A 24445-nucleotide genomic window follows, 5' to 3' on the forward strand; every position below is an offset into this window, starting at 1 on the left:
GATCTCGGCAAGACTAGCTTCCATCGGTGTCATTTCTCGGCTACTCCAAGTCACGACATTAGATTCGTCAATTGGCAGCTGGTGGATAGCAAGTCGGTCCACCTCCGAGTGAGCATTCAATGGCAGTTTAGCCAAGGGCACTATAGCGGAAGGGACCATATACTCTGGTACAGGCAGGCGCATCCGGAGATTGTCTAGAAACTCCTCGGAATCGCTCGGAATCACCTGGCTAGTAAAGACAACATGAGCAGCCAAAAATTGGTCTTCATCATGTTCTCTCAAGGTGACCACGGCATCGGCCAACAAACCCCCAGCAGCCTCGACCAAGGCGTTTTCGATCTCTGCTGGCTCAACTTGGAAGCCGCGAACATTGACGTGAGTGTCGCTATTCGAACGGCCAACTAGGACAAGGGAACCGTCCTTCCGCAAGTAGCCGTAGTCTCCAGTGCGATAAACACTCGTCCATTTGTTCGTAGTGAAATTGGTATCCAAGTGTGAAAATGGTGACTCGATAAACTTCCCCTTTGTTGCAGCATCCGGGTTGACATATCCACTGGTGACGCCAGCACCCCCTATGATAACTTCGCCAGGAACACCAATCGGAAGAGGCCGCAGCTTGGTATCGACGATATAGATTGCTTGGTTGGGTGAAGGGTATCCTGCGGCGAGGGGCAACTCTAAGACAGACTTGCGGTATTCAATCCGACCCTGCCAGGTAGAACCGAAACACATTCCAGGCGAAATATAGAGATTCAGAAGCTGAAGAGACGCGCTCTCAAGAGAACGGAAGCTTTGCAATAGCTTGTGAGAGACTTCTCCACCTGCCATAGCAGCAAGAGTCCAGTGAGGACACTTCAGAAGCTCTCCCGCTGCAATGCTGAGCCAACTTTGGTATTCAGACGGGGTCGCCAATGTATAACTGATGTTTTCCTCCCGGACTGTTTTCGCAATTTCGATTGGATCCCCCTGTCTGTCCGCAGATAGGATAACCAAGCTTCCTCCGTTACACAAGGCATCGAAGGCTTGGGTGAGCGACAGTCCAATAGAATGGTCCGAATGTTGGAGAGCAATCAGTGGTCTCTCATCGGAGAAATTGTACTGCATTGAAGAGGCCTCAAGCTGGGCAATCATGCTTGCATGATTGACCAAAACTCCCTTTGGCTCTGAGGCAGAACCGCCCGTGAAAAGAACAGCTGCGGCCGAATTACCATCGGCCAGATTCGGTGCGCGCTGAATCTGCCTCCGCGTGGGCACTGAAGAGACATTCAACACCTTAGGCTTGAGATCTTGAAGTGACATGGCCGTATTGGACGTAGCTTGATCAACAAGTAACAACACTGGCTTATGTGATTGCAGTGTACACTTTATTTGCTCGGTGGATAGGCGTGTATTAAGTGGCATATATACTGCGCCAGCACGGAAAACAGCCAACATTGAGCAGATTGAATCAACACTGGGCTCTTGCATAGCAGCAATAACAGAGCATTTTGGAGCCCCAGCCTGGCGCAAAGCCGCGATAATCGAGTCAACGCGGCGGCCCATATCGTTGTAGGTCAAGATCTTGCCACTGCCATCCTTGAGGGCAGGTTTGCTTCCGTATAGCTGCACCATCTGGTCAATCCGATGAACAACGGTCTGCGGCCATCTCATAGGTGCCACAGGGCCTATAGGGAAACGGTTAGTCGGAAGGAAGATACATGTAGGAGGAAGTGTGTTTGCATACCCGTAGCAACTCTTAGTGCCATCGAAGTAACCTCGGATGACCACAACTCAGCAGTTTCCAAAGGTGCCTCTGGGATCGTAGTCAGCTGCTCTAGTAGGTTAACATAGGTCTTAACAAGAAGATCTGTGTGCTCCTGGCTGTATAGTCCCTGCTGCATCTCCAAGCTGACCACCGAATTACCCTCAGCATTTTCGACAATTTCCAAATGAAGATCAAATCCCGTGCAAGGTTTTAGAGATTTACCGCGGCTACGGGTAGCATTGCACCATGTAACCCGGTCTTGACTTTCAATGCGGTGCTGTATCATCACTTGGAACACGGGTGAGCAATTTGCTGAACGGTCCAGCTTGAGCTCGTTGACCAGGACATCGAACGGCACGGACGAATGCTCTAGAACGCCATTGATTGCATCTCGCACTTTGCCGAGAAAAGGGCCAAGCTTGGTGTTGGTCTCTGGTCTGTCTAGCCGGATCGGCAACGTATTCAGCACGCAGCCCATGGGTTTGTCCCAACTCAGATCGCTACGGTTGGCATCGATGCCAATCAATACGTGCTTGATATTTGGCAATAGGCGGAACAAAAGAACGCCCAGCACGGCGGTATAGATGTCAAAGGTTTTTGACTGGATCTTCTGAGAGACTTGGTTAAGCAGAGAAGTCTGCTTCGGCGAAAGAAGCATGTCCGATCGGTGAGTGCTAGACGTGATCGTTAATGACTATCTATATCTGGGACAGGCGGTACTTACCGGTATTGGGACCGCACTGGCCTAGATTTGGCTGTGGCAAAAGAAAACAGTTCGAGCGGCGGATTGTCTTCGTGGATAATGCTTTTGAAGTAGTCAACGTGCTCTTGAAAATATCCTTGACTGTAGTGTTGTAGCTGCTTCTCTGCAAAGGAAGAGTACTGAGACGCCTTGGAAAGCATTGGTAGGCTCTGTCCCAGATAGGCTTCATTCATCTCATTGAGCAAAAGCGAGGCACTGTTACCATCGAAGGTGATCTGATGGTTGCCAATAATCATGTAATGCTCTTTGTCAGACAACGTGAGAAGACGAGTTCTCACAAGCTGCCAGTCATTGAGGTCATAGGTATGGTGCCGCATGGCATCCAATTCCCGATATACCTCCTCCTTGTTGGCGATGCCCTTGATCTCAAGCTGGACAATGCACCGCGATAGAATTCCTTGCATGGGCACATTATGGTTCTCTCCCCCCCAGAAGAACCGGGTACGCATCGCCTCATGTCGATCGCCAACCGTGGTGACCGCCTTCCTGAGCCTGGGAAGGTCTAATGAACCCTCAACGTGCCAGCAATGGGCCATATTAAGAGCGGAAGGATCTTGCAGGGCATGCTGCATGAACCAGAAACGGGCCTGGTTGAAGGACATTGGCGCGATCTTCTCTGTTGCTGATTGGATGGTGGACTGGCGCAAATCTATATCAATTAGAGGCTCATATGTGTTCTCCTCATCGGGCTCAGTGTCACTAGTTCCATAATTAGAAGGTGTATCGACACTCTCACTGTCTGAGCTGGAAGAGCCGGAGTCCTTGTGGTCTGAGAAAGAGGTAGATGGCTCGGCATCGAGACTGTCCAGAGTAGCAGCTGGCTTTTTCTGCGGCTCAGTTGCGGAAGCAGCAGGTGACATTTGCTCCACAGGCTCATTTTGACCCTCGCCAGACAGGCTATTGAGGTCAAGCACGGTCTTTGGGATGTACTGAAGACTATCCTCGATCAGAACGGCAATAGAAGAACCTCCAAGGATCCTGATAACCGGCATATCAACCTCCAACTCACGGCCAAACCATTCACGAATGTCAATAGCAACCAATGAATCAATGCCTTGATCGACCAGGCTGCTGTTGACATCCAGGGATTGCTCGGTGGACATTCGAAGCAGGCTTTTCAGCCTTGCAGTGAATGAACCTAAATAAAAGGAATATCAGTCAGCTCCTTTGTCAGTGCACCTAACGAAGAGGATCCTTACCAAGAATTATGTCCTGGACTTCCTCCAGAGAACTGGCTTGCTGTAACTGAGCTTTCACAGATGAATTGGCACCTGAGCCTGAGCCTGCTTTACCTGTAGTCCGCTCAAGATTGAGGTGACTGAAACGAATATCACTGCGGATACGGCCACGAACAACATCAGCCAAAACCATCGGGGAACAGCCCGTTATCAGTTCTGCGCGGTCATGGCACTTTGCTTGACCCTCTTTGATAGCCTCAGCAAAGGCATAATGGAAGTCTGTCTCTGAAAGAAGGGAAATACCCATCGACCGAAATTTATCGCCCATTGTTTCGTCGGTGCGATTGATGTATCCCAAGCCCATCAAGGGACTGTAGGCAATGGCAGAGCCAACAACCCCACGCTTACGCCTCTTCAAGACTAGACCGGCCATGTACATGTTAGCTGCTGCGTAGGTGCCTTGTCCTGTGTTGCCCACAACACCTGCAACAGACGAGAACATGATGAAAAAATCTAGGGGAGTGTCATAAAATGCCTCGTCCAGCAGCTTGCTCCCAAGAACCTTCGGCTTCATTGACCTTTCCATGCTTTCGAATTCTAAATCGTCAAATAGCACGTCCTCCATAATCATGGCACCGTTAGCCACGCCCGCAATTGGGGGCATGCTGCGCCTGATTTCCCGGAGGCAGCGTTGAAGAGAGTTTCGACTGGTAATATCCCTACGTCAAGCCAAGATTAGTGTAAACCTTAATACCATATGGGAGGGAGGTTTTCATACAATGAAAGCGACCGAACAGTTGCACCCAGATCTTCGGCCTTTTGAAGAAATGCCGGGGTAACCTTGGGGTTACGACTCGCCAGGACAATAAAACCGGCCCCCTTACGAGCCATCCAGTGGCAGAGAGACTGACCAACCTCACCAGTGAGACCAATCATCAGATAGGTCCGATCGCGCCGGAAAATTGGATCATTGTCAATTTGTCTCAGATGAACCGGCACCACAGGAACGTCCCAGTCAACCAGCTGAATAGCTTCTTCTACCGGGTTGTGGCACGAAACCTCTCCCAAAGGGATAGGCTCGTTGAGCTCGAAGGCCAAGCTTGACGAGGAAGCAATCTGCCACGTATCGTGAAGAAGCTTGCTGAGAACAGTCGGGTCAGCTCCCGAGCGGGTGTACAACTGGTTGGTAAACAGGGTTGTCGCCGAGGCCTGCACACCATGAGGGGGCATACAGCCTGCAATGGCTTCGGCTACCCGGGAGCCCGGACCCTTGGGAGACTCGAAGTTGATGAAAGCAGATACCTCACTGGGAAGCCTCTCCTTGACCAAACGAGCGGGAAGGGCAGGGTGCAGGTACGTCCAGTTAGAGTCACGGCCGGGTTGGCAAGTGGTAAACCACACATTAATACGACTCTTTTCCGCAGCGTCTGAAAGGGCGGCATAGAGAAATTTGTCCGGCTCATGGACCACGAGGGCACCATTGTAGGGAACCATGGCTAAGATTTGCTGAGAAACAATGTAGGTGGCCACGGTCACCAGAGCCAAGTGTGCAATATCAAGCGAGGTGGGTATCTCAATAGTCCAACCAGGCTCCACTGGTGCCAGCGACTCCGCTGTCTGGGTCACAGCCAAAACTGTGGCTTGGGAATCATCCTGCTTTGTGCCAATACAGAGCATAAAGGAGCCGTTTGACCCAAGCTTGAGGAACTGCAGCAATGATTGACGCACGCGGATAGTTGGCAACGTTGGGGCAACTCGCAAGGAGGATACCTCTTCCAACTGGTAGGATTCACCTGAGCTGGCCAACCGTAGGGCCGCTGTGGACGGATCAACCTCATGCACTATAGACCGGCGGGCACTGTTCATCCGCAAGTTCTCCGTTTCATTTATACGCACGCGCGGGATGAGCATCTGCTGGCCATCGAAAGCCACTTCATTCTCAGAGCTCCATAATAATTTTTCCGTGGAGTTCTCCGGCGACCAGGTAAGAAGATAATGGTGTCTCAACAATGTCTCGGACACCAAACTTGCAGTTCTCTGGTCAAGGAAGGCAATGTCCAGCAGCTGCACGTTGAGTTCGATCTTTTCCGCTCTGACCACTCGCGCGATGCCGGCAATCATGGTAGAATACGGCTCACTGGAGTAAGCTCCCTTGGTAACCCACAATACCTTGGCCGCTTGGTCCCAGAGGGCCTTCAAGGCCTCTAGCTTGTCAGAGGTCCATGACTTCATTACTGGGCCATCCAAGTCGGCGAGACTAAGCACGGTAGCTTTTGGTGGGACAGAATCTCGATTCAACGCCTCGAGCGAAGGGAAACGGGTGACGTTGGAATATTTAGTCGACAGCAGGGCACTGATCTGCTCTATCAGCTGCACGGTGGCCATAGATTTCCCCCCGATAATAACCAGGTGTGGCATCTCCTCCGGGAACTCTTGTGATGCAGCCAGAGGGTCTCGCAACAGTCGCACACGTTCATCCACTGCTTGAGCAGCCCAGACGGGAACATCATGGAGGGCGTCCTGGATTGGGGTGCAAGTGTCAATACCAGCAAACTGGCATTGGCGCAGGAGACTACCCCAGCTGTCTAAGGTCATTCGGCCTGCGTCGGCACCAGCCCACCATTCTGGGCAATCGCTCATGAAAACCCCCAAACGCAACGAGTCATCCGTGATTGGACTGGCACCGATGAGGTACCCACCAGGCTTCAGCAGTTGGCGAATATTGGAGAGGGCCTTCTCCTGGTCCTGAGCCATCTGGAGATTGTTACCTATGAGAACGAGGTCATACTTGCCAGCAATAAAGCCCTGAGCAGCGAGATCCTGCTGAATATCCAATGTTCTGAAGACCATTCGATCTGCGTACTGACCAAAGCGGAATTCAGCTTCACTGAAGAGGTCATCGGAGACATCGGTAAAGGTGTAAGAGGAGAACGATGTCCCCAGGGAGGGCACAATAATCTCAGCCACAGCCCCGGTCCCAGATCCTATATCTGGTCAGTATTGTCTTCCAAGCCCAAGACAGGACGTACCAATCTCAAGGATATTCATATGCGCGTAGCGATGGTTTATCTGCTTTACCAGATTGGCCAGGCGCTCATGTACCATTTTGATAGTAGGCGCTTCCTCGTCAATGGAGATATAGTGCGCAAGAACACCCTGTTCTTGAACGACATAGGGAAGGCTAGAGCCGATCTCCGCTACGAGTCTCGCTTCCACAGAGTCATGGTGGCTGTGATAATGATGAGCATGCAGTTGACGCCGGTACAATCCGTGGCAGGCGGGAACTTACTAGCGGGTCAGTTGCTGGATCTGCTGCTCAGAGTCGGAAATCCATTCCTTGGCAATGAAAGGATGCTTGCCTGCTGAAACCCGATCGAGGGTAGAGCTTGCCCACCTGAGGAGCTGTTGATGATGCGGCAACGCATTGTTTCGGTGCTTCTCTGTGCTCGTCTCGCACATTTTGCGCAGATAGTACAGAGCCATTCGCTCCACGTCTCTGGTCACGGATGAGTCTAAAGCGCTAGAGGCTTCGGCAGCCTCAATATCTGCGTTCGGGATTGCCGGTTGCCATTCCATATGGCCCAGCAGCTGGTTATCATCCTGGGCTTGGGCAGGACTGAATGGTGATAACACAATGCCTTCTGCCTGCAGAAAGCTATGTTTCCTGTCCTGAGTGAGAAGATGAAACGATCCCTCAATCACGCTGGCTGCCTGATCGGCGACGTTACTTTCCCACCGAATGAGTTCTTGCTTCGAGGTTCGACTGAAAACGAAATGGGGATTAAATTCTATCGAGGCGATCCGGGTTGGCACATGGAGGGACCATAGCCGTCCATCCTGGGGCGCAGAGTAGGCCACAATGATTGTCTGTACAGCTGTATCCAACATACCTGGATGCAGGATAAGCTGATCCTCCCAGGCGTCTCCCGACTGGTCAATCAGTGTGCCGTGAGCAAAGTTCAAGCGTCTGTGGATGCTGGAAATTCCCCGAAAAGGCGGCGAGTAGTGGTAGCCGATCATTTGCATTTCTGAATAGAATCTTTCGGCGTTTTGCTCGTTGATATTGTAGTACCGATCGTGCTCGAGCAATGGTAGTTTGTCGGGGATGGATCCGCCCAGTTCCACCTCAATGAAACTTTCCACATTGAGCCGCAAGGACAGGTCTCCTTGCGAGGCAGACTCGACGGTGAATTTGGCTCTGATGCGCGACTCATTTGACTCCAGTATTCGCAAGCTGGAAATACACTCCACGCTTGAGTTATCGTCATTGAATACAATCGCGCGCCTCAGTAGGACATCGGTCATCCGGAACAATGCTATTGCAGCATCCCCAGCCACCGCGGTGATTGCTTCCAGAGCCATAACAATGTATGCAGTCGCGGGCAAAATTAGCTGATTTTGCAATCGATGTCCCTGTAGCCAAGGTATCTCTGTTGGCTTGAGGATGTTTTTCCACTGCGCATTGCTAGAGCTCCTCGTGGTAGCCAGAACCGATCCTAGTAGTGGATTTGGGGGTTTTCCTGACAGTCTGTCAGCCCTCCACGTGCGACACTCAGCCCAATAGCGATTCTGATGGTCGAATGGGTAACTGGGCAGATTAACAAGGAGTTTTTTGGGCTCCTTGTCGCTGTTTAAAGCCCGCTCCAGTCCGTCGAAGTTGACCACACCCGAGCCAAGCTGGGTCCAGAGGAATCCCATAGCGGCAGAGAGCTCATCTACATCATCTTCGCCACGAGCAAATAACCCGGTATAAGGAATTTGCATGTCTATCTGGCCTAGTGAGTCCAACGCAGGACCCTTGAGGGCCGGGTGAGGGCCCACTTCAATGCCCATGTCAAATGGCTGTCCGCCCTTGGCAGCCGTAATGAGGGCCGGTGAAAAGAGAACAGCCTGCACCATATTATGAACCCAGTACTCAGTGGTCAAGGTATCGGCACTCATCGCAGTATTAGGGTATACACTGGAAAACCAGGTCGGTCGGTCTCCCAAAGGTTGTTGCACTGAGACACCACAGCGTTCCATAGCCTTGAGATATGGATCTACACATGGCTGCATGTGCGCCGAATGGTACGCTGTATCTACCCGCAGGCGACGGGCGAATTTGCCCTGGCGAGAGAAGATATCCACCGCTGCGTTGATGGCGTCCTCATCCCCGGATAGTGTAACGCTGGATCCCGAGTTCAGCGCCGCGACAGTAATTCGATCTTTCATTTTCTCAGAGTTACAGAGATCGTGCGCCTCCTCAGCCGAAGCACCGATGGCAGCCATACTACCCTTGCTACCACTCGGGGAAGCTGCGAGCTTCGCGCAGACACCACGGAGATATGCCACTCGAATAGCATCGCATGCAGACAGGAAGCCAGCGGCATACGCCGCACCAATCTCCCCTGTATCTAGATTAATATACGTTATAAAATCCGCAAACGGAGATAGGGAAACTTGCCCGAGGAATGTCCCACGACTGCACCAATCTTTATCCCCGCTGCTTGAAGGAGATCAACAAGGACAATCTGGACAGCGGTACAAAGAGGCTGAGATATGGCCGCTTCAGTGACCCTAGAAAATTTCCCTGCAGCCAGAATCTGGTCGCTAAGAGCCCAATCTGGTCGATCATCTTCAGGAAGAGTGGCTAGGCACTCGTCTAAGAAGGCAATTTTATCGCGCACAAAGCTTGAAGACTGTAGCAAGCGAGCACCCATCTGAGGCCACTGAGCGCCCTGACCAGTAAATACTGCCAGAATCCGAGGCTCCGAGTATTGAGCAAATCGAGTTTTCAGATCAGCCGGCTCGGCAGATACAACGCTATGCATTTGAGCTACAATTTTCTCGTAGTTGGACCCGGTGATGGCCTTCCTGAAAGGTAAAGTTGAGCGATGATGCTGCAGCGTCCATGCAAGATCACGAAGGCTAGTTTCAGGATTTTCGACCAGGTAGTCGAGATGCTTGGTAATCATCTCCCGGAGAGAGTCAGCCGAGCTGGCTGAAAAGAGCAACGGTGTGTACAATGTTGACGACCGAGGCGGCTCGGAGTGCGTGGGCTCGGACGGTATATAAGCCTCAAGAATGGCGTGGGTGTTGGTGCCCCCAAATCCTATTCTAGTCACTTAGATATCTGCCTCTATTCATGCCTGCTGTTTCCAAAAGGGAAGCAAGTTCCTTACCGAAACTGTTGACACTCGCTCGGCGAACCTGACCTGGCTTCAACGCCGGCCACTCCTGGACAGAGGTTGGCACCTCAAAGGCGCCGTAATATGGAAGAATATCAGGGTTCAGCTCGTTGAAATGCATATTCGGGAATATTTCGCCATGTTGTAAGGCAAGCGAAGTGCTGATGACACTGGCAAGGCCCGCTGCGCCCTCTGTATGCCCAATGTGTGTTTTGATAGAGCCCACCAGCAGCTTCTGCTCTGGTTCGGTCTCCTTTGTGAAGAATGCGCGATAAATAGCTGTTGCTTCCTGTGGGTCACCCGCCTTTGTGCCCGTGCCGTGGGCATGGAAAAACTGAGGCTGGTCCAGCGGATTGCGGACATCGAGCCCGGCGCGGCGGTAAGTATCGCGAATTAACTGTGCCTGGGCAATGTTACTGGGCATGGTGATTCCGGAGGTTCGGCCATCTTGATTAACCCCAGTCTCCCGAATGATGCATTCAATGTGGTCATTGTCTTTCTGTGCCTGGCTAAGGGTCTTGAGTACTACACAAGCAATTCCCTCACCACGTCCGTACCCATCTCCCGATGCATCCCACATCCGGCATCGACCTGACGTAGATAACATCCGGAGGTTACTTTCACTAACATAATACACTAGATGCTCGGTTTGCTCGCATGGTCAATCAATCAACAGAAAGCACTAGCGGCCGCCATACTTGGATGGATTAGAAAATTAACACCAGCCGCCACAGCGACTGCAGAGTGACCACTCCGCAAGGTCTGAACCGCCTCGTGAACCGCTACAAGACTCGACGAGCATGCCGTATCAATATTCATACATGGGCCATGCCAGTCGAAAAAGTACGAAACTCGGTTGGCCATGATACTTCGTGACGTCCCCGTGCCAGTGTATGGTGGGGCTTCATCGACCTGATGCTGGAGGATGCCAGCCCAGTCATCGCACATCTGACCCACATAGACGGCCGTATCAGATCCTCGCATCTTCTCCATGGGTAGGCCGGCGGCGGATATTCCATCATAAACTGTTTCCAGGAGAACCCTCTGTTGCGGATCAATACATTCGGCTTCTTTTGGATGAATATTGAAGAAGTTTGCATCGAACTCGCCTATGTCTTGCTCTAGCAGATATGAATATTGAGCATTTGAGGTGCCATGGTGCGTCGGCTCGGGATGATATAACGCGTCGGTATTGAAACGATCTTTGGGAATTTTCTTAATGACATCGCGCTGCTGCTTCAGCATCTCCCAAAGCTTGGAAGGGGTATCACAGCCACCGGGAAACCGGCAAGCACTGCCAACTATGGCAATGGGCTCATTGGGGACGTTCATTGTGGTTCGCAAAGTATTATCTTTGATCAGATTGTTAGTGGTCACCCGGAGATAAGTTGGAAATGGAACGGTTGGGCTTAACCAGTAGTACTTATAGAATCGAACTCTCGCCAATAAAATTATCAAAAGAGCCTAAGCTTGTTTGATTGTTGGAGAATGCACAGATCCCCAAATACCCGCAAGCCTTGTCATCTTGGTATCATATAGGCCTAGTGATCTGCACTTGGTCAACCATGATGCTGCTGGGCCTACAGGCTCTTCTTCTTCCTTTTTTTTTTTTTTTTTTTTTTTGCTTCTTTCTTCCTCATGTGATGTATTTAATCCGTTATACGGAGTACTTTCTAGTCTTTTCATATGCGCGTGTACGTATACATTTCCCTTTGGGTGGGAGAGGGATCTCCGATGCAGCACGAGTAGATTGAACCTTCCATGGTGTCTCAGCCACCGCCCACTAATACTGCAGCACCTTCAAATTTAGGAGCGGTGTGCCAGTAGCAACCAGACAATCGAGGTCACTGAATCTGGAGCTTAGAGATGACTTTTAGTTTTGATGCTTTCAAAGACAAATCCCTAGAGCCTACCTCAAGCGCAAGGGTGAATATAATTCAAGACTGTAAGCAATTCAGCTAGTGATCAATGGTTGCGAGAATACTAGTCATGATTGTCAAGGACACAAGCGTTCCACACTCTCTTCGATGGTTAGGGTAACCTGCATCAGTTCACCTTAAGGGTGGCCAGTGGTTTGCGATGTCGCACCCTTGGTACTAGCCCCGAAAGGTAGATCGCCCAGGAGGTAAACAATCTGGAGGTCCGGACGCTCCATTGGCTGGTGGTGATGGATGGTGGAGTTGTAGAGCGATAAAATCATCAGATACAGTAAGATAGCTCTTACTGATATATTCATTTGTACTTGTAGTGAGCGGGTCACTGATCAGCCCAGCGGAGCGATGTGGAAAGTCTGATATGCACTGCGGGTACTTTGCTCATAGTCTACCACAATATGCGCCTCTAAGTATGGTTCAAATAAAACAAACAGGGTCCATGAGTTCTGTTCCGGCTAGTGGAATTGGTTACAGGACATGTACGGAGTAAAAATTGCGCAAAACCGCTGCAGTCCCTACTCCTTCTCATGGCTATGAATCCGATTTTCGAAGGAGCCCAGGTCGTCTCGGTCAAGACCGTGGAATGCTGGCAGGATATAGGCTTCAAGCTAAACAAGTGTAAATAATGGAACAATCGTTGCAACATATGCCTGATATCATTTTCACTTAACCAAGCTGAATTGCTTATGACACAAGAAAGCGAGAGGGAGTGTGTGAGTGGATAGAGAAGAGACGGAGCTGCATGGGTCCCCATCACATGACTGATACCTCTGTGGCCCCCAGCTGGACCTAAACCCAATTGAGAGAGATGTTCCGCATAAGGTAATTACCAGGGGGATACCGATATGACAGGTTTGACAGATGCTTCATATGCAATATACCCCGTATTTATGTGGATGAAAACAATAACTTGATCTGAGAAATCCACGGCCTTGTTCTGATGTTTCTCTCACTATGTTCAGTAAGTTTACCCCGGAAGTGACTCCACCCACACTCGTGTTATTTAGTAACTCGGATATATAGTACTACAATGCGAACATGATTCTGAACAGTCCGAATCGAGACCAACTACCAATACTGTCTACTGACTAACTACTACTACTACCAAAAGGCGTTCCATCTTTGACTTTTGTAGGAGACGATGAAGTCAATCATAGGACTGAATTGAATGTGTCTGTCGATATTAAATCCAAGCTTCTACCCAATAGGATCGGCGACTATTGATCTATTGCATGCAATGGTGTGATTCATTAGATAGGCCAAGAGTGCAAAAAATCAGGAACGAGTTGAATAAGATATACAAATATAGTTTTACTGTGTCAAGTTTTACTTAACGAATTATACTGTGCTGCATATGTACAGAGTTGCATATGCAACATATAGTGTCTTCCGGCAAGTCAAAGAAGCAGGAAATCACTAGTGAGTACACACTCCTCCCCCAACAACCTGACCCGGAACAACCTTGTCCAGAGCCATAAGATGGCAAGCTGCTAAGTCACACACCGCAGATTCAACAATAAGATAATCAACTATTAGGACGCCACCGCTAATTCTTCCTTCAGCTGGCATGTCGGCAGCCCGCTTAACTGCCACAGTCCATTCTGTAGTTAGAACGGGGAGCTGGCTTACCCCGATCAGTACTTTGTACGTCTTCCAAAAGATTTACATTCATACCGAGGGCATTAGAATCTAGGAAGCGGGTTATTTGTTTCTGGAGGCTTATTAACTCTCTCCGCTTCTTATCGTCCTGTGCACAAGTATTTCTCCCCCTCTCTTCCTTCTTCTCGTCAACCCAACAGAGGCATCATGGTTGGAATATCACAGGGCCAATTGGCTGTTGTCACACAAGGTCCTCGCAAGGCTGCTTTGGTGACCAATCGATCAATCCCTAGGCTACGCGACGATTACATCTTGGTCAGAACTGTAACAGGTAGGCAGGCATATTGGGCCATTGTTTTGTTGCTCAATTACCATTCCGCTTTCATTCCATTTAGCAAGAAGCACTCACTAAAAACATGGCACAGTGGCCCTTAACCCAACCGACTGGAGGCATATTGACTTCGTCCCAAGCAATGGATGTATCGTGGGTTGCGACTTTGCCGGGATTGTCGAGGAGATTGGTCCCAAGGTGACCAAATACCAGAAGGGAGATCGAGTTTTGGGACTCACACACGGATGCAACGCTGTTGAGCCCGAAGATGGCGCGTTTGCCCAATACATTATGGTCAAGGGAAATGGGCAACTCAAGATCCCGGACGGGATGAGCTGGGAGGATGCGTGCACGGTTGGAGTCGGATACACAACCGTGGGCCAGAGTCTGTATCAAAATCTTGGACTCCCAGTGCCTGGAAAGCCACGAAGTCCTACGACACCAAAGACTGTCTTGATCCATGGAGGATCTACCGCAACTGGCACACTGGCCATTCAATGCGCTAAACTGTCTGGGATGGAAGTAATCACGACGTGCTCAGCCAGCAATTTCGAGCTGGTCAAAGGACTCGGGGCGGACGCCGTGTTTGACTATACCAAGCCCAATGCGGCGGCAGCGATTCGGAAGTATACTAGGGATAACTTGAAGCTGTGCTTTGACACCGTTGCAATGGCGAGCTCTGCCCAGTTCTGTGCGGAAGCTCTAACCAGCAGATCTGGGGCCCGATACCACACGTTGCAGGAACTTCGGTGCCCTCGGCGAGATGTTCGGTCGACGGTCTCAATGGCGTATACCGTCGTGGGGGAGCCATACACAATGGGTCCCCAGAAGGTTCCCGCCAAGCCCATCGATATGAAGCATCATCTATTATGGCAGTCTGTCTTTCAGGACTTGTTGGATCAGGGTAAGATAAAGACCCACCCTGTGTCTAAGCAGCCATATGGGCTCAAGGGAGTGTTGTCCGGGCTGGATCTGTTGCGCGAGAATAAAGTACGAGGACAGAAGTTGGTTTACCGGGTGGATGAGACACCGCATCAGTTCTAGCTTTTAAGTCTGGTTACATAGTAGCTGCATGATGAAGTTTTGGTGTGCTAAATATAATGAACAAGTGCTTACATTGACGGTTGTATGATAAAGTGGAAAGACTGCAGTGACTAAAGCAATGATCTACACAATAAACTTTATAAGCACCGAGGCTGTCACAATTCACGGCAACCGATGCTACCCTCATGCGCCACACAAGTTCCGACGAAAGAATAGACACATCTTATGTTCTGATCCACATCACAGTAAATGTGGGTTTGCACTGGCAGAACTATCTATAGTAATGAGACGTACATGGATAAACTGTTTTTTATTATTTTGGGGGACGCTGCCGTACGTCCGTCCACCGCAAGTACGATTTTAGAATCTCGACACGTTAATAAGTCACTTGACCTAACGCAGATTCTCCAATGTAGCAGCAACCCAATACTCCGTGCTGATACAGCAATATTAATGATCAAGCTTGGAAAACCTGAAGGCATCGGCAGACCTTACATATTAGATGGACAAGAAGCCTTCAGAAACCGGGAAATTCTCCGTTCAAGGCTTGACGCAAAAGGTATAATAGTATCTAACATGATTTGAGATATCGGCGGAATTGAGAGCACTAACTATTCCTTTCACCTTTTCACTCATCACGTTCATTGCTCTATAGTGTTGTGAAGGGCTCTTCGCTGTCTTTGGGTGATTTGCAGTCCCAATTCAGGTTGTCTGAATTAGTAAGTTGTCCATATAACAATATCAAGAGGCTGTTTATTGAACTATTTTGTTCAATATGAACAGATGCTCGGTCAGAAGAAGGCTTGTTTTTCCTCGACCTAACAGTAGTATATATTATTCCAAGACGAAAACTAAAGAGATGCTATCTTCATCTCGCTGAAAGTGCGGTCGTACAACGTCCTTATAACATTTCAAGGATGGACAAGCTTGAAAGACTACGACCAGCCGGTCAGTGCAAAAATATTAATTGATTGGAAAAAGATACATGGATTGACAAACGTCCAACAGGGCACCTAGAGAAATTCTTCCTCGCACGCGGTCTGGCTGGGCACTCCAACGTGGCAGTATCGGCAACCTATGTCCTGCCAAATACTTTCACCCGGCCCTTAAAGGAATATGCATATAGAGCATGTGAGACAGTGATCACCAAGAACCCTATTCTATCAGCAATCCCGGTAAAAGACAGCCATGATACCTGGTTCTTCCGGCTCCCGGGAATCGACCTGACCCAATCCGTATCATTTCAAAGGCGTGGCCACGATTATCCTACTGAAGATCAACCAGACATTGAACTATGTAATCTGCTGCAAGTTCAGCAGAAATCCGAGTTCACAGCGCCTCTGCCATTCTGGAGACTGATCATCTTAACAGAGCCGACTGAGCGGCGCTTTACAGCGGTATATATATTCCACCATGCAATCGGCGACGGGATATCAGGGAAGGCTTTCCACGAGACATTTAGAGAGGCTTTACATGATGCTGCCGCTTACTTGGCCCAGGGAGGAATCACAAGACAAGTGATTCCATCACCTAAGGTCCCTCTGCTGCCTAGTCTGGAAGCGCTCCATCCGTGCTCTATAAGTTTTACTTTCCTCCTGAAAAAGGTGCTCCAGATCAAACTATGGCCCTATCGTGATCCGGGTCTCTGGACAGGACCGAAGTCATACACACCAGTTGATATTGAAATCCGCCAAATTGTTATTTCAGAAACAATATCTACAACCCTGAGAAAGAAATGTCGTCAAAATCATGCGACTATCACCTCGGCCCTACACACAGCCGTTGCACGCAGCCTACTTGCGCATCTGCCAGAAGAGTACACCAGATTGCAAGCTATTGGCGCGATGTCGACTCGCCGGTGGCTGAAGGAAGAAGGGGGAGTTACGGATCAATCAATGGGTGTTTGGGTCATGGACTTCAAGGAAAGCTTCTTCCGGGAGGAGATGGACCAGCATCCTCCTGACAGCTTTCTGTGGGGAGTTGCAAGGAAATCCTGCACAACAATTAAAGAGGTGCTCAGTCGCAAGGGCAAGGATTCCAGTGTGGGCTTGCTCAGATACCTGGATGGTCATGGCTTTATACGGGGTAAGATAGGGAAGGACCGAGATGGGAGCTTCAAAGCTTCGAATTTGGGGGTTTTGGAAGCCGGCCAGGAACGTGTTTCGTGGCCGCAGATTGGACGGATGATGTTCGCTCAGCCGTTTGATGGTGTGAGTGCACCGCTGGCCGTGTCTTCGATCACAGGCGGAGATGGCTGTTTAGTTGTAACTATTACATGGCAAAAAGGCCTTGCAGATTCAACGATGTTTGATGGTGTTGTTGATATGATTGCTAGGGAGTTGCGTCATGCTGCGCGGTGACTTATTGAGTTGTGCGTCCGTGGACAATAGTCTGTGAAAGGAAACATGTTAAATAGGACCGAACAGAATGTGTTCAGTTGTGAGACTGAGAAAACTATATGTTACCAGTAAGGTGGTGAGCTAGTTCGTTTCTGATGTACTAATAAGATTTGATTATGATACGAATAGTTCCTGTATAGTATGAACTAGAATGTGCCTACGCCAATGTACATGTAGAGGATTTCCGAATCATCATCAAATTACTAATAGTCTAATGTATACATACAGAACCAAAAGTGAAGAAACCAAGGAAACAAATATGAGAATAAAAATAGAAAAGGAAACAATGTTCTAAGACAGCTAGTGGTCCATCACAAATAAACTACATTTTCCGTCCCGCAGGCTCATCTAGCCATCTACCTGCGACAGTTCTGAGTCAGAAAACATCAAACGAATGATTGACAAATCTATAGTAATGAGTGACTGGTGTGTTGAGCAGATCAAGCGCCCTTGGCGCCCTTTACAGGCCCGGTCTTCGAACCATCCATGTTAGTGTTCAGGGCCTTGATCAGCCGAACGCCTGCGTCCGCTGTCTCATTGGGAGCCCACGACCAGAACCGTCCTCCGCGGCCCATTTCATGGTGATGCCCTGGATGCAGGAAGTCTTCCTTAGTACCAGGGACATCAGTGGACGAGGAGAAAACGCTAACCCGGTCCTGGAACCGAACCCGCGGTTTAGCCCGAGGGGACACCCGGCCCGAGGTGGCTTCCAAGAAGCGTTTGCGCATGGCGTATCGCTTCGACTCCTCGCGACGAAGGGATATGAAGCTAATTCTTTCAAGTCCGCTCCGCACGATGAAGCGAACGCCAACGTAGGCCCATTCGGCAAGGAGAAGGGTAAGAAGAAGGGACGACATGTTAACTTCCTGGAGACCAGCGCGGTAGAGGTACACGATGGCAGCTGTGGACAAGGTACCGAGCCAGCTGAGAACTTCTAGACCCAGGAGAGATGGTCCGATCGAGTCGGCGCGGATGGGGGCAGGTCTTTGGCACTCCAAGCTCAATTTGAAGAAGTCGCCCCGTAGTTCCAGCCAGTTGTTGGCCAGGAAGCCCAGTGACACCAAAGGCCATGCAACCCCAAAGAGAGCGAGAGAGCCGAACTGCACGCACATCTCGAGAATATCTTCATGAACGTCGTATTCGTCCGCGTCGATTTCGTCACGGACACGAGAAAGGAAACCAGCTTCTTCCGGAGCGTCCACTAGGAGTTGGTCCGTTCTCTGAGAGTAGCCGCGAGGACGCGAAGAGTCCCGACCTTCGCGCCAGTCGCGCCACTTGTGCATCAAGGTTTGCTTGACATAGGGAAGCACAATTTCCTCGCCGAAGTTCAGGATCTGAGCGGTCGCGGATAGATAGATCACTTCCTGTTGCAGTCGGGAAGTGTCGATGTGGATTTCGCGGGCAAGATTGGCAGAAAGGAGCCCGTAAGAGCGCAGAGTGTCAAGATAGGGAGCAATCCTGCTTCCAAACGGGACGTACACAAATGCGGTAAGTAGCGTGGGCAAAAAGGCCGTAATAAAGTGCATCACAAATGTCTTGGCCGTCTGTGCCAGGTCGTATTGATCCTGCGTGCGGTAGTTCTCGTAGTCGGTCAAGCGCTTCGCAAACTCCGTCAGGATATTGGTGATGGAGGGCAAGGAGAGCGAAAACAGAACGGTCGGCAGAAACTCCAGGTAAGCCTTCATTGGGCCATTGTATACTTCCGAGACCAAGATTTCCAGAGCAAATGATAGGATGATCAGGCTCCCCAATGCCAAGCTCGCCACGGTCGCAAAGGGGATCATCAGGAGTTGGCGAGCAAACTGCCTATGAGCCGAAAACACGCGGATGGTCTCGCCGGTGTGCGGGTTTTGGAATTCTCGGTCCCAAACCCATTCTGGTCGGTTCACCTTTAGGAATCCTACGTCCTTGACGTTCCAGCGCAAGCTCAGATCGAGCTCGCGGGTTTTCCAGTATTCGATAAACACGATCCCCCAGATGCAAGTCACCACCGCACACGTAATCGAATAGGGGCCCAGGTAAAACCATGAGAAGATGCCCCAGACGGCCGGAAAGATCAAGAAACAGGAATAGCAATGGATGAAGGCAAAGTAGAAAGCAACCTGGGAATGTTAAAATCAAACATGCTCGGGAAAATCAGAACAAGCTCCGAGATACACGCACCTTCTCGCCATACAATGCGCGAATGGCGTCAAGATCCTCGGCCGTCAAGAAAATAGTCCGACTCCATTTCCGGAGCAGCTCCGCGTTGGCGGAGCGGTCATGCAGAGGAATAGCCGCCGTAATATTCTTCCATTGGCCCACCTTGGGGGTAATTCCAGCGCCTCCAAGATGCTTTTGCCATGTCACCGCATGGTAAACAGATCTGAGGGCCTCCGCAGGAGTGTCGGCGTCAGTTTCGCCCTCGTCTCCGCCCTCAGGGAATTCGTGGATGATTCCATGGAGCCAGTCCTTGACACTACACGCCGTTAGCTTTCCCGACCATGCGCCATATGTTGTTACCAATCAGCCGTACCGAGATTTGTGTACCAGGTTGCCTAACAGATCAGGTGGAACACGAATGCAGACGAGTAGGGAGGCGCCATAGCCATGACGGACTTGAACCTGGAGATGCGCTTCTTGAAGGTCGTGGATTAAAGTACGAAACTCTTGAATCGCCTGGGAGAGCTCTGGAGGGAAGAAGAGGGTGTGAGATCGGGTTCAGCCGGATGGAATCGGGAAGGATGATTACTTACCGACATCCTCGAACGAGTAGTGGATGACCCAATCGACGCCGAAATTATCCAGTTCGGCCTGGTCGAGGGCTCCGTGTCCAGCAAAGAGACCCATCCTGGATCAACTGACGAAAGGAAGGACAGGAAGGTTCGTCGAAGGGGGTGAAAAGGGAAAAGAAAAAGCAAAGAATACCAGATCAGACTTGAGCGATTGATAACGAACGAGATAGCCTCATCTCCGCGGGGACTCACGGATGCATCCGAGCTCAGTGGGATGGGGAAGGGAGGGGGGGGAAGCCGATGGGGAACTGAAGGGAAGGGGAAGGGAAAAGGGAAGGAGAAGAGAAGGATTGCAAGGGATAAACGGATGATGCGCTCGCCTGATTGATTGCGATGGGAAGAACTATTCTCTTTTACGGCGTAGCGTGAGATTTTCCATAGTGGCATTCTGATTAATAATGGATATTAATTACTAGTAGTTATGTGACCATCCAGGCGGGATGATATCAGTTGTTCAGCGTACTCATGATACAACGAAATTCACGATGGTCCATCCCTTCGACTGGCCAGCTTGCCTTTGATTTACCCGAGGGCCGTGCCAAGTCCGCCTCAGCCCTACAGGGCGACACGACCATTGGTTCGCTGCGGTGGCTCTAGCCGTATCGGCAATCCAGCTGTTACACCGTCCGGTTGTCTTTGAAATCCTCAACAAGTTGATACCAGTAATACTGAAGTTATATCCGTGGTTTAGTGCGGGAATCTAACCAACTCCCCGGCACCCGAAACAGGGGGAGATAGAGGAGCTTTAATTAAATTGCAATCCTTATTGAGATACTTTAAATCAATCGTGGCGACATCATTCCCTCGCATATTACTTACCAGATGTAATCTAGTCTCCTCCCAAGCTCATAAGCATGCGGTTGTAAGTATTCAAAGCAACCTGCGCGCCGTACATGAAATACTGCTGCCTGACCCAGACAATCCTTGCTTCTTGCGTCACCCCGGTAATGATTGGCCCTCGAATGCCCATTCATTTTTAGCAGCGACTCGGCTGAAAGCGGAATGGTTGGAGTGGGTTCTCAGCGGGGCGCTAAGACATCCACCAATGATGGCTCTCCACTGCGCCCAATAATGAAGCAATCCCTGCAGGCATCCAGTTTTGGCTGGTAATGAACAGCGTTACCAACCAGCAGCTACCCATGTAACTTACCGGGCTGGTACCTCAAATTTGCCTTTTCCAGACGCCAAAAGCAACCTCGATGGACCAGGCACCGAGCTATTGGCAGGACTTCAAATGGCTCGAATCTCCCCTGTCGACCTCCCAGACCCCCAATCTCTGTCCGGCAGTAACGAGTCAAATCATCTAGACTACCGCCGCAAAACCGACTCGCGTGGTCTGCCTAGGTCCCCGCAATAATAAAGTCAGAGATAACGGCGCTGCCCACTGCTCGCGCGCTCCACTCCAGGCAGCTTCACTGCAGCATCACTCATCATCCCGTGAGCTCCGACCGAGGAACCAGCCTCTATCTAGCACGGCAAGATTTGTCTGCCACTTCATTTAAACCGGCGATATAAATATCACATTCAAAGACCCTGATCGTCCTGTTTCTTTGTTCGCTAGTCCTCACTAGACGGATCTTCGACCACTAGCGTGGATCATAACCCTTTCCCTTCCCATGGAATCGATGCTTGCTTCGACTGTTGATCTCATGGCTCGCCGCTTCTTTCCTGGACATAGCGCCGCTCTAGGCCTGAGTCTATTTCTCTTTCTGTTTATGTTTCTTCCGACGCTCGTGGTCTTGCTAGCTGTCGTGGTATTCTTCCTGTTCTACTATCCTCGTCTCCAGAAGCCGTCGTCGCATGATCATTAGATTCTGCGTATTTGGAAGCAGACGCTTTGGTATGTATATTCCAACAGTCACGGGGCTATTGGTACTAACGATCTACTAGTACATTATAATATACGGAATACGGAGTTTACGACATGATACCACCGGGCTTTTGAGAATGTTACTTATATATCATGTATTATTACGTAGCATGATATACACCATGAGTGATTCTACCTACTTTTTATAATATGAAGATACAACAGAAAGCTTTTCCAAATTGACTTTACATGGCTACAGCATGTAATTACATTTAATTTATCACATAAACTGCTATATTAGACTCATTTTCCGGATGCGATGCTGACATTAGTACTTCAAAAGCCAATTAGAGCAGAGAATGATCAACAGCTATAACGTCATGCAATGTTTCAATTGTTCAAGATAAATTAAGCAAATGTCAGCACCGCTGATGATCGGCCAATCTAAGGATGCTATTGGCAAGAATAACATAGTATAGTCTGTAAGGTTTGCCACAAGTAGTACTAGTCAGTCCGTCTAGACAGGGGTGCAATTCGGTACTACTAGTAACAGTCAACGATAGCAAGAAAAGCAAGAACGGATCGCCATCTCTATACCGTAGTATTCGCACAATTTCAACCATATCACTGTTAGCATACTGCCTCTCATGACCTGGACTTGTCTGGTTAGCTCACCTTGTGCCTCAACCTTTGCCCTCTGTAATTCCCTGTTCTTCTCTAAATGCTCATTAATCTACTAGTATATGTGCTCAAATATAACTTGAAGCTGTCATTGCCGAGGTCATCTGCCGCACGCAGCGCCTGCGCTTGATCGTATCTTACGTCTGCTACTATATGACTAAATACTTAGCGAGCACAACAATTCAACTCACTTCGATGCTGTTGGCTTTGCCTCTAGAACCCCTTTGATCCTATTCTCCCAGAAATTTAGAACGAATTGAACATGACGTGTGAAGGCGGTGTACTTCGATTATACCTCGGATCTCTTCACCCCACTATGTCGGTATTCCGATCCTCTCCAAATCTCCCAGATCTCTACTAAGAATAAGATCTTTCCTATGTAAACAGACCAAACAGCCTATTCCACGTAAGAAAACCTGCTAACGTGCACCAAATAAAAGTCCACTGTAACTTAGACGAGCCATTCTGGTGTAATTCCCGCCCCGTGCTCAGAATTTCGATTCAGAACTCCAAGGTGGCGTACAAATGGAATTGCCCAAGTAAATCAGCATCCATGCACATGAGCAGTAACCCCAAACATTGTCATCCCAAATTCGTCCACTGTTCGTAGCCACCGCTCAATCCGTTCTCGCCGTCGCGGTGTTCCTGTCTCCGCAGATCTCCACAACTCCGAGATCTCAAGCATCCCGTCTTCCCAATTAAGAAGATGCCGATCGTACTCTTTCGCCCATGTCTCACGAGAAGTGGCTTCCCACAATGCTTTGGCTTCAGGGGCGAAAACACCAGTCATCTCGTCTGCAATAAAATTTGGTAAAAGCCGATCGGCATTGTAAACGCTGCAGAACAGGTACATTGTAAAGAGCGATCGCCGCTTGGCGGCCGCCACGATCCACGACTCCCAGCTGGGTCTGGTATGAGACATCTCGGCGGTGCAGAAGAGCCCATTTCGAGCAGTACGGAACGCCAATTCCATGAGAGTTATCATGATTTTGTCGTTGACGGCATTGGCTCCCGCTATAGGCGAGAAGTATAACATTACGGAGTAGATCAGGTATGCCTGGAAAATAGCAAGAAGATCGAAGTCATCTAGACTAGGCGGTTCCTGTTCCATGTCAGCTGCTGCCTCGTTTGCAGCAATAGTATACAATGATCAGTCATACCTCGCTGGCTAGTCGATCCATCTCTTTCTCTACAGTTTCTACCACCAAGGTTTCACTTCCCTCCGCAGCTTGCTCCCACATCCGCACCAGACTGTAACAATTCGCCAAAGCACGGGGCATTCTGCGCCCAACAATCTGCATCCGATGGATTATCGGTGGCACATCGCCATCCTTCAGCATAAACCGGGGATATGTACTCAAAATCCTCGAGATGTACTGCAAAGTGAACGGATGATAGGCCTTCGGGACCTCATCACGACCCAGTGGAGGCAAAATATACGGTCGCAGCCATCGATCCCTGATACTTTCTGCATTGACACTCGGAACTAGCTCAATCCCCGTGAAGTCGAGTTCATTACTCTCACCACGCACACTGTCGGCTACTAGCCTGCGGGGCGGATGTGGAGGGGTCCAAGCCGGACTGCTGAAAGTGTATGGCAGGGGTATCGGCAACTCTGAGATCGGAGCTATCTGTGGCGTGCTGTATATCGGCAACACTGGCTCTCTGTCGGTAGTGTCGGTGGGTGATGTGTAGTTGGGCTCGCTCAGAGGACTGGTAACCGGAGGATGCGTCAGATATTCGCAGGTCCGACCAAGCGACCGGCAACGAGAGCAAGCCGGCCTGTCCAAGTCACATCGGACTTTTGATTTGGTGCAGCTTTGGCAGGCCTTCTTGCGTGGAGGAGGCTGCTGCCTCCGCTTGGACTGGGAGGATCTCATAGTCAGTAGAGTTTTGGGGAAGTTGAAAGAGGATCGGAATTCCGATGTGGTGGGGTTTTGATAGTGGGGTGACAGAGAGATCCGAGGTGCAATCCATGGTAGGACTCACCATATAAATTCCCCCATGGCACCAGCAACTGA

The 24445-nt window shown here is 49.9% G+C and overlaps 7 protein-coding genes across 7 annotated transcripts; 4 read left to right on the plus strand and 3 right to left on the minus strand.

The window, feature by feature from the left end:
- On the minus strand, window positions 1–11184 carry An14g01910 (uncharacterized protein; the record flags this gene model as incomplete). The annotated part of the gene is made up of 10 exons (XM_059744096.1): window positions 1–1664; window positions 1724–2418; window positions 2469–3645; window positions 3707–4404; window positions 4464–6669; window positions 6715–6914; window positions 6975–9078; window positions 9111–9776; window positions 9847–10488; window positions 10551–11184. Coding segments are annotated over 10 exons (10686 nt in total), but the record flags the coding sequence as incomplete, so codon positions are not given.
- A 236-nt stretch (window positions 11185–11420) lies between these two features.
- On the plus strand, window positions 11421–11782 carry An14g01920 (uncharacterized protein; the record flags this gene model as incomplete). Its single annotated transcript, XM_059744097.1, has 2 exons — window positions 11421–11546; window positions 11759–11782. 2 exons carry the CDS (start codon window positions 11421–11423, stop codon window positions 11780–11782), a joined length of 150 nt encoding a protein of 49 aa, XP_059602268.1.
- A 958-nt stretch (window positions 11783–12740) lies between these two features.
- Window positions 12741–13010, plus strand: An14g01930 (uncharacterized protein; the record flags this gene model as incomplete). Its single annotated transcript, XM_059744098.1, has 2 exons — window positions 12741–12747; window positions 12898–13010. 2 exons carry the CDS (start codon window positions 12741–12743, stop codon window positions 13008–13010), a joined length of 120 nt encoding a protein of 39 aa, XP_059602269.1.
- A 582-nt stretch (window positions 13011–13592) lies between these two features.
- Window positions 13593–14760, plus strand: An14g01940 (uncharacterized protein; the record flags this gene model as incomplete). Its single annotated transcript, XM_001400783.1, has 2 exons — window positions 13593–13716; window positions 13811–14760. 2 exons carry the CDS (start codon window positions 13593–13595, stop codon window positions 14758–14760), a joined length of 1074 nt encoding a protein of 357 aa, XP_001400820.1.
- A 917-nt stretch (window positions 14761–15677) lies between these two features.
- An14g01950 (uncharacterized protein) lies at window positions 15678–17120 on the plus strand (the record flags this gene model as incomplete). Its single annotated transcript, XM_001400784.1, has 2 exons — window positions 15678–15708; window positions 15769–17120. 2 exons carry the CDS (start codon window positions 15678–15680, stop codon window positions 17118–17120), a joined length of 1383 nt encoding a protein of 460 aa, XP_001400821.1.
- A 479-nt stretch (window positions 17121–17599) lies between these two features.
- Window positions 17600–19988, minus strand: An14g01960 (uncharacterized protein; the record flags this gene model as incomplete). Its single annotated transcript, XM_001400785.3, has 4 exons — window positions 17600–19261; window positions 19323–19617; window positions 19675–19828; window positions 19895–19988. 4 exons carry the CDS (start codon window positions 19986–19988, stop codon window positions 17600–17602), a joined length of 2205 nt encoding a protein of 734 aa, XP_001400822.1.
- Window positions 19989–22968: 2980 nt separating this feature from the next.
- Window positions 22969–24304, minus strand: An14g01970 (uncharacterized protein; the record flags this gene model as incomplete). Its single annotated transcript, XM_001400786.1, has 2 exons — window positions 22969–23526; window positions 23585–24304. The coding sequence occupies 2 exons, from the start codon at window positions 24302–24304 to the stop codon at window positions 22969–22971; spliced, it is 1278 nt and encodes a 425-aa protein (XP_001400823.1).
- Window positions 24305–24445: the final 141 nt, after the last annotated feature.

The sequence above is a fragment of the Aspergillus niger genome, assembly GCF_000002855.4.
Source record: "Aspergillus niger supercontig An14".
Lineage (NCBI taxonomy): Eukaryota > Fungi > Ascomycota > Eurotiomycetes > Eurotiales > Aspergillaceae > Aspergillus > Aspergillus niger.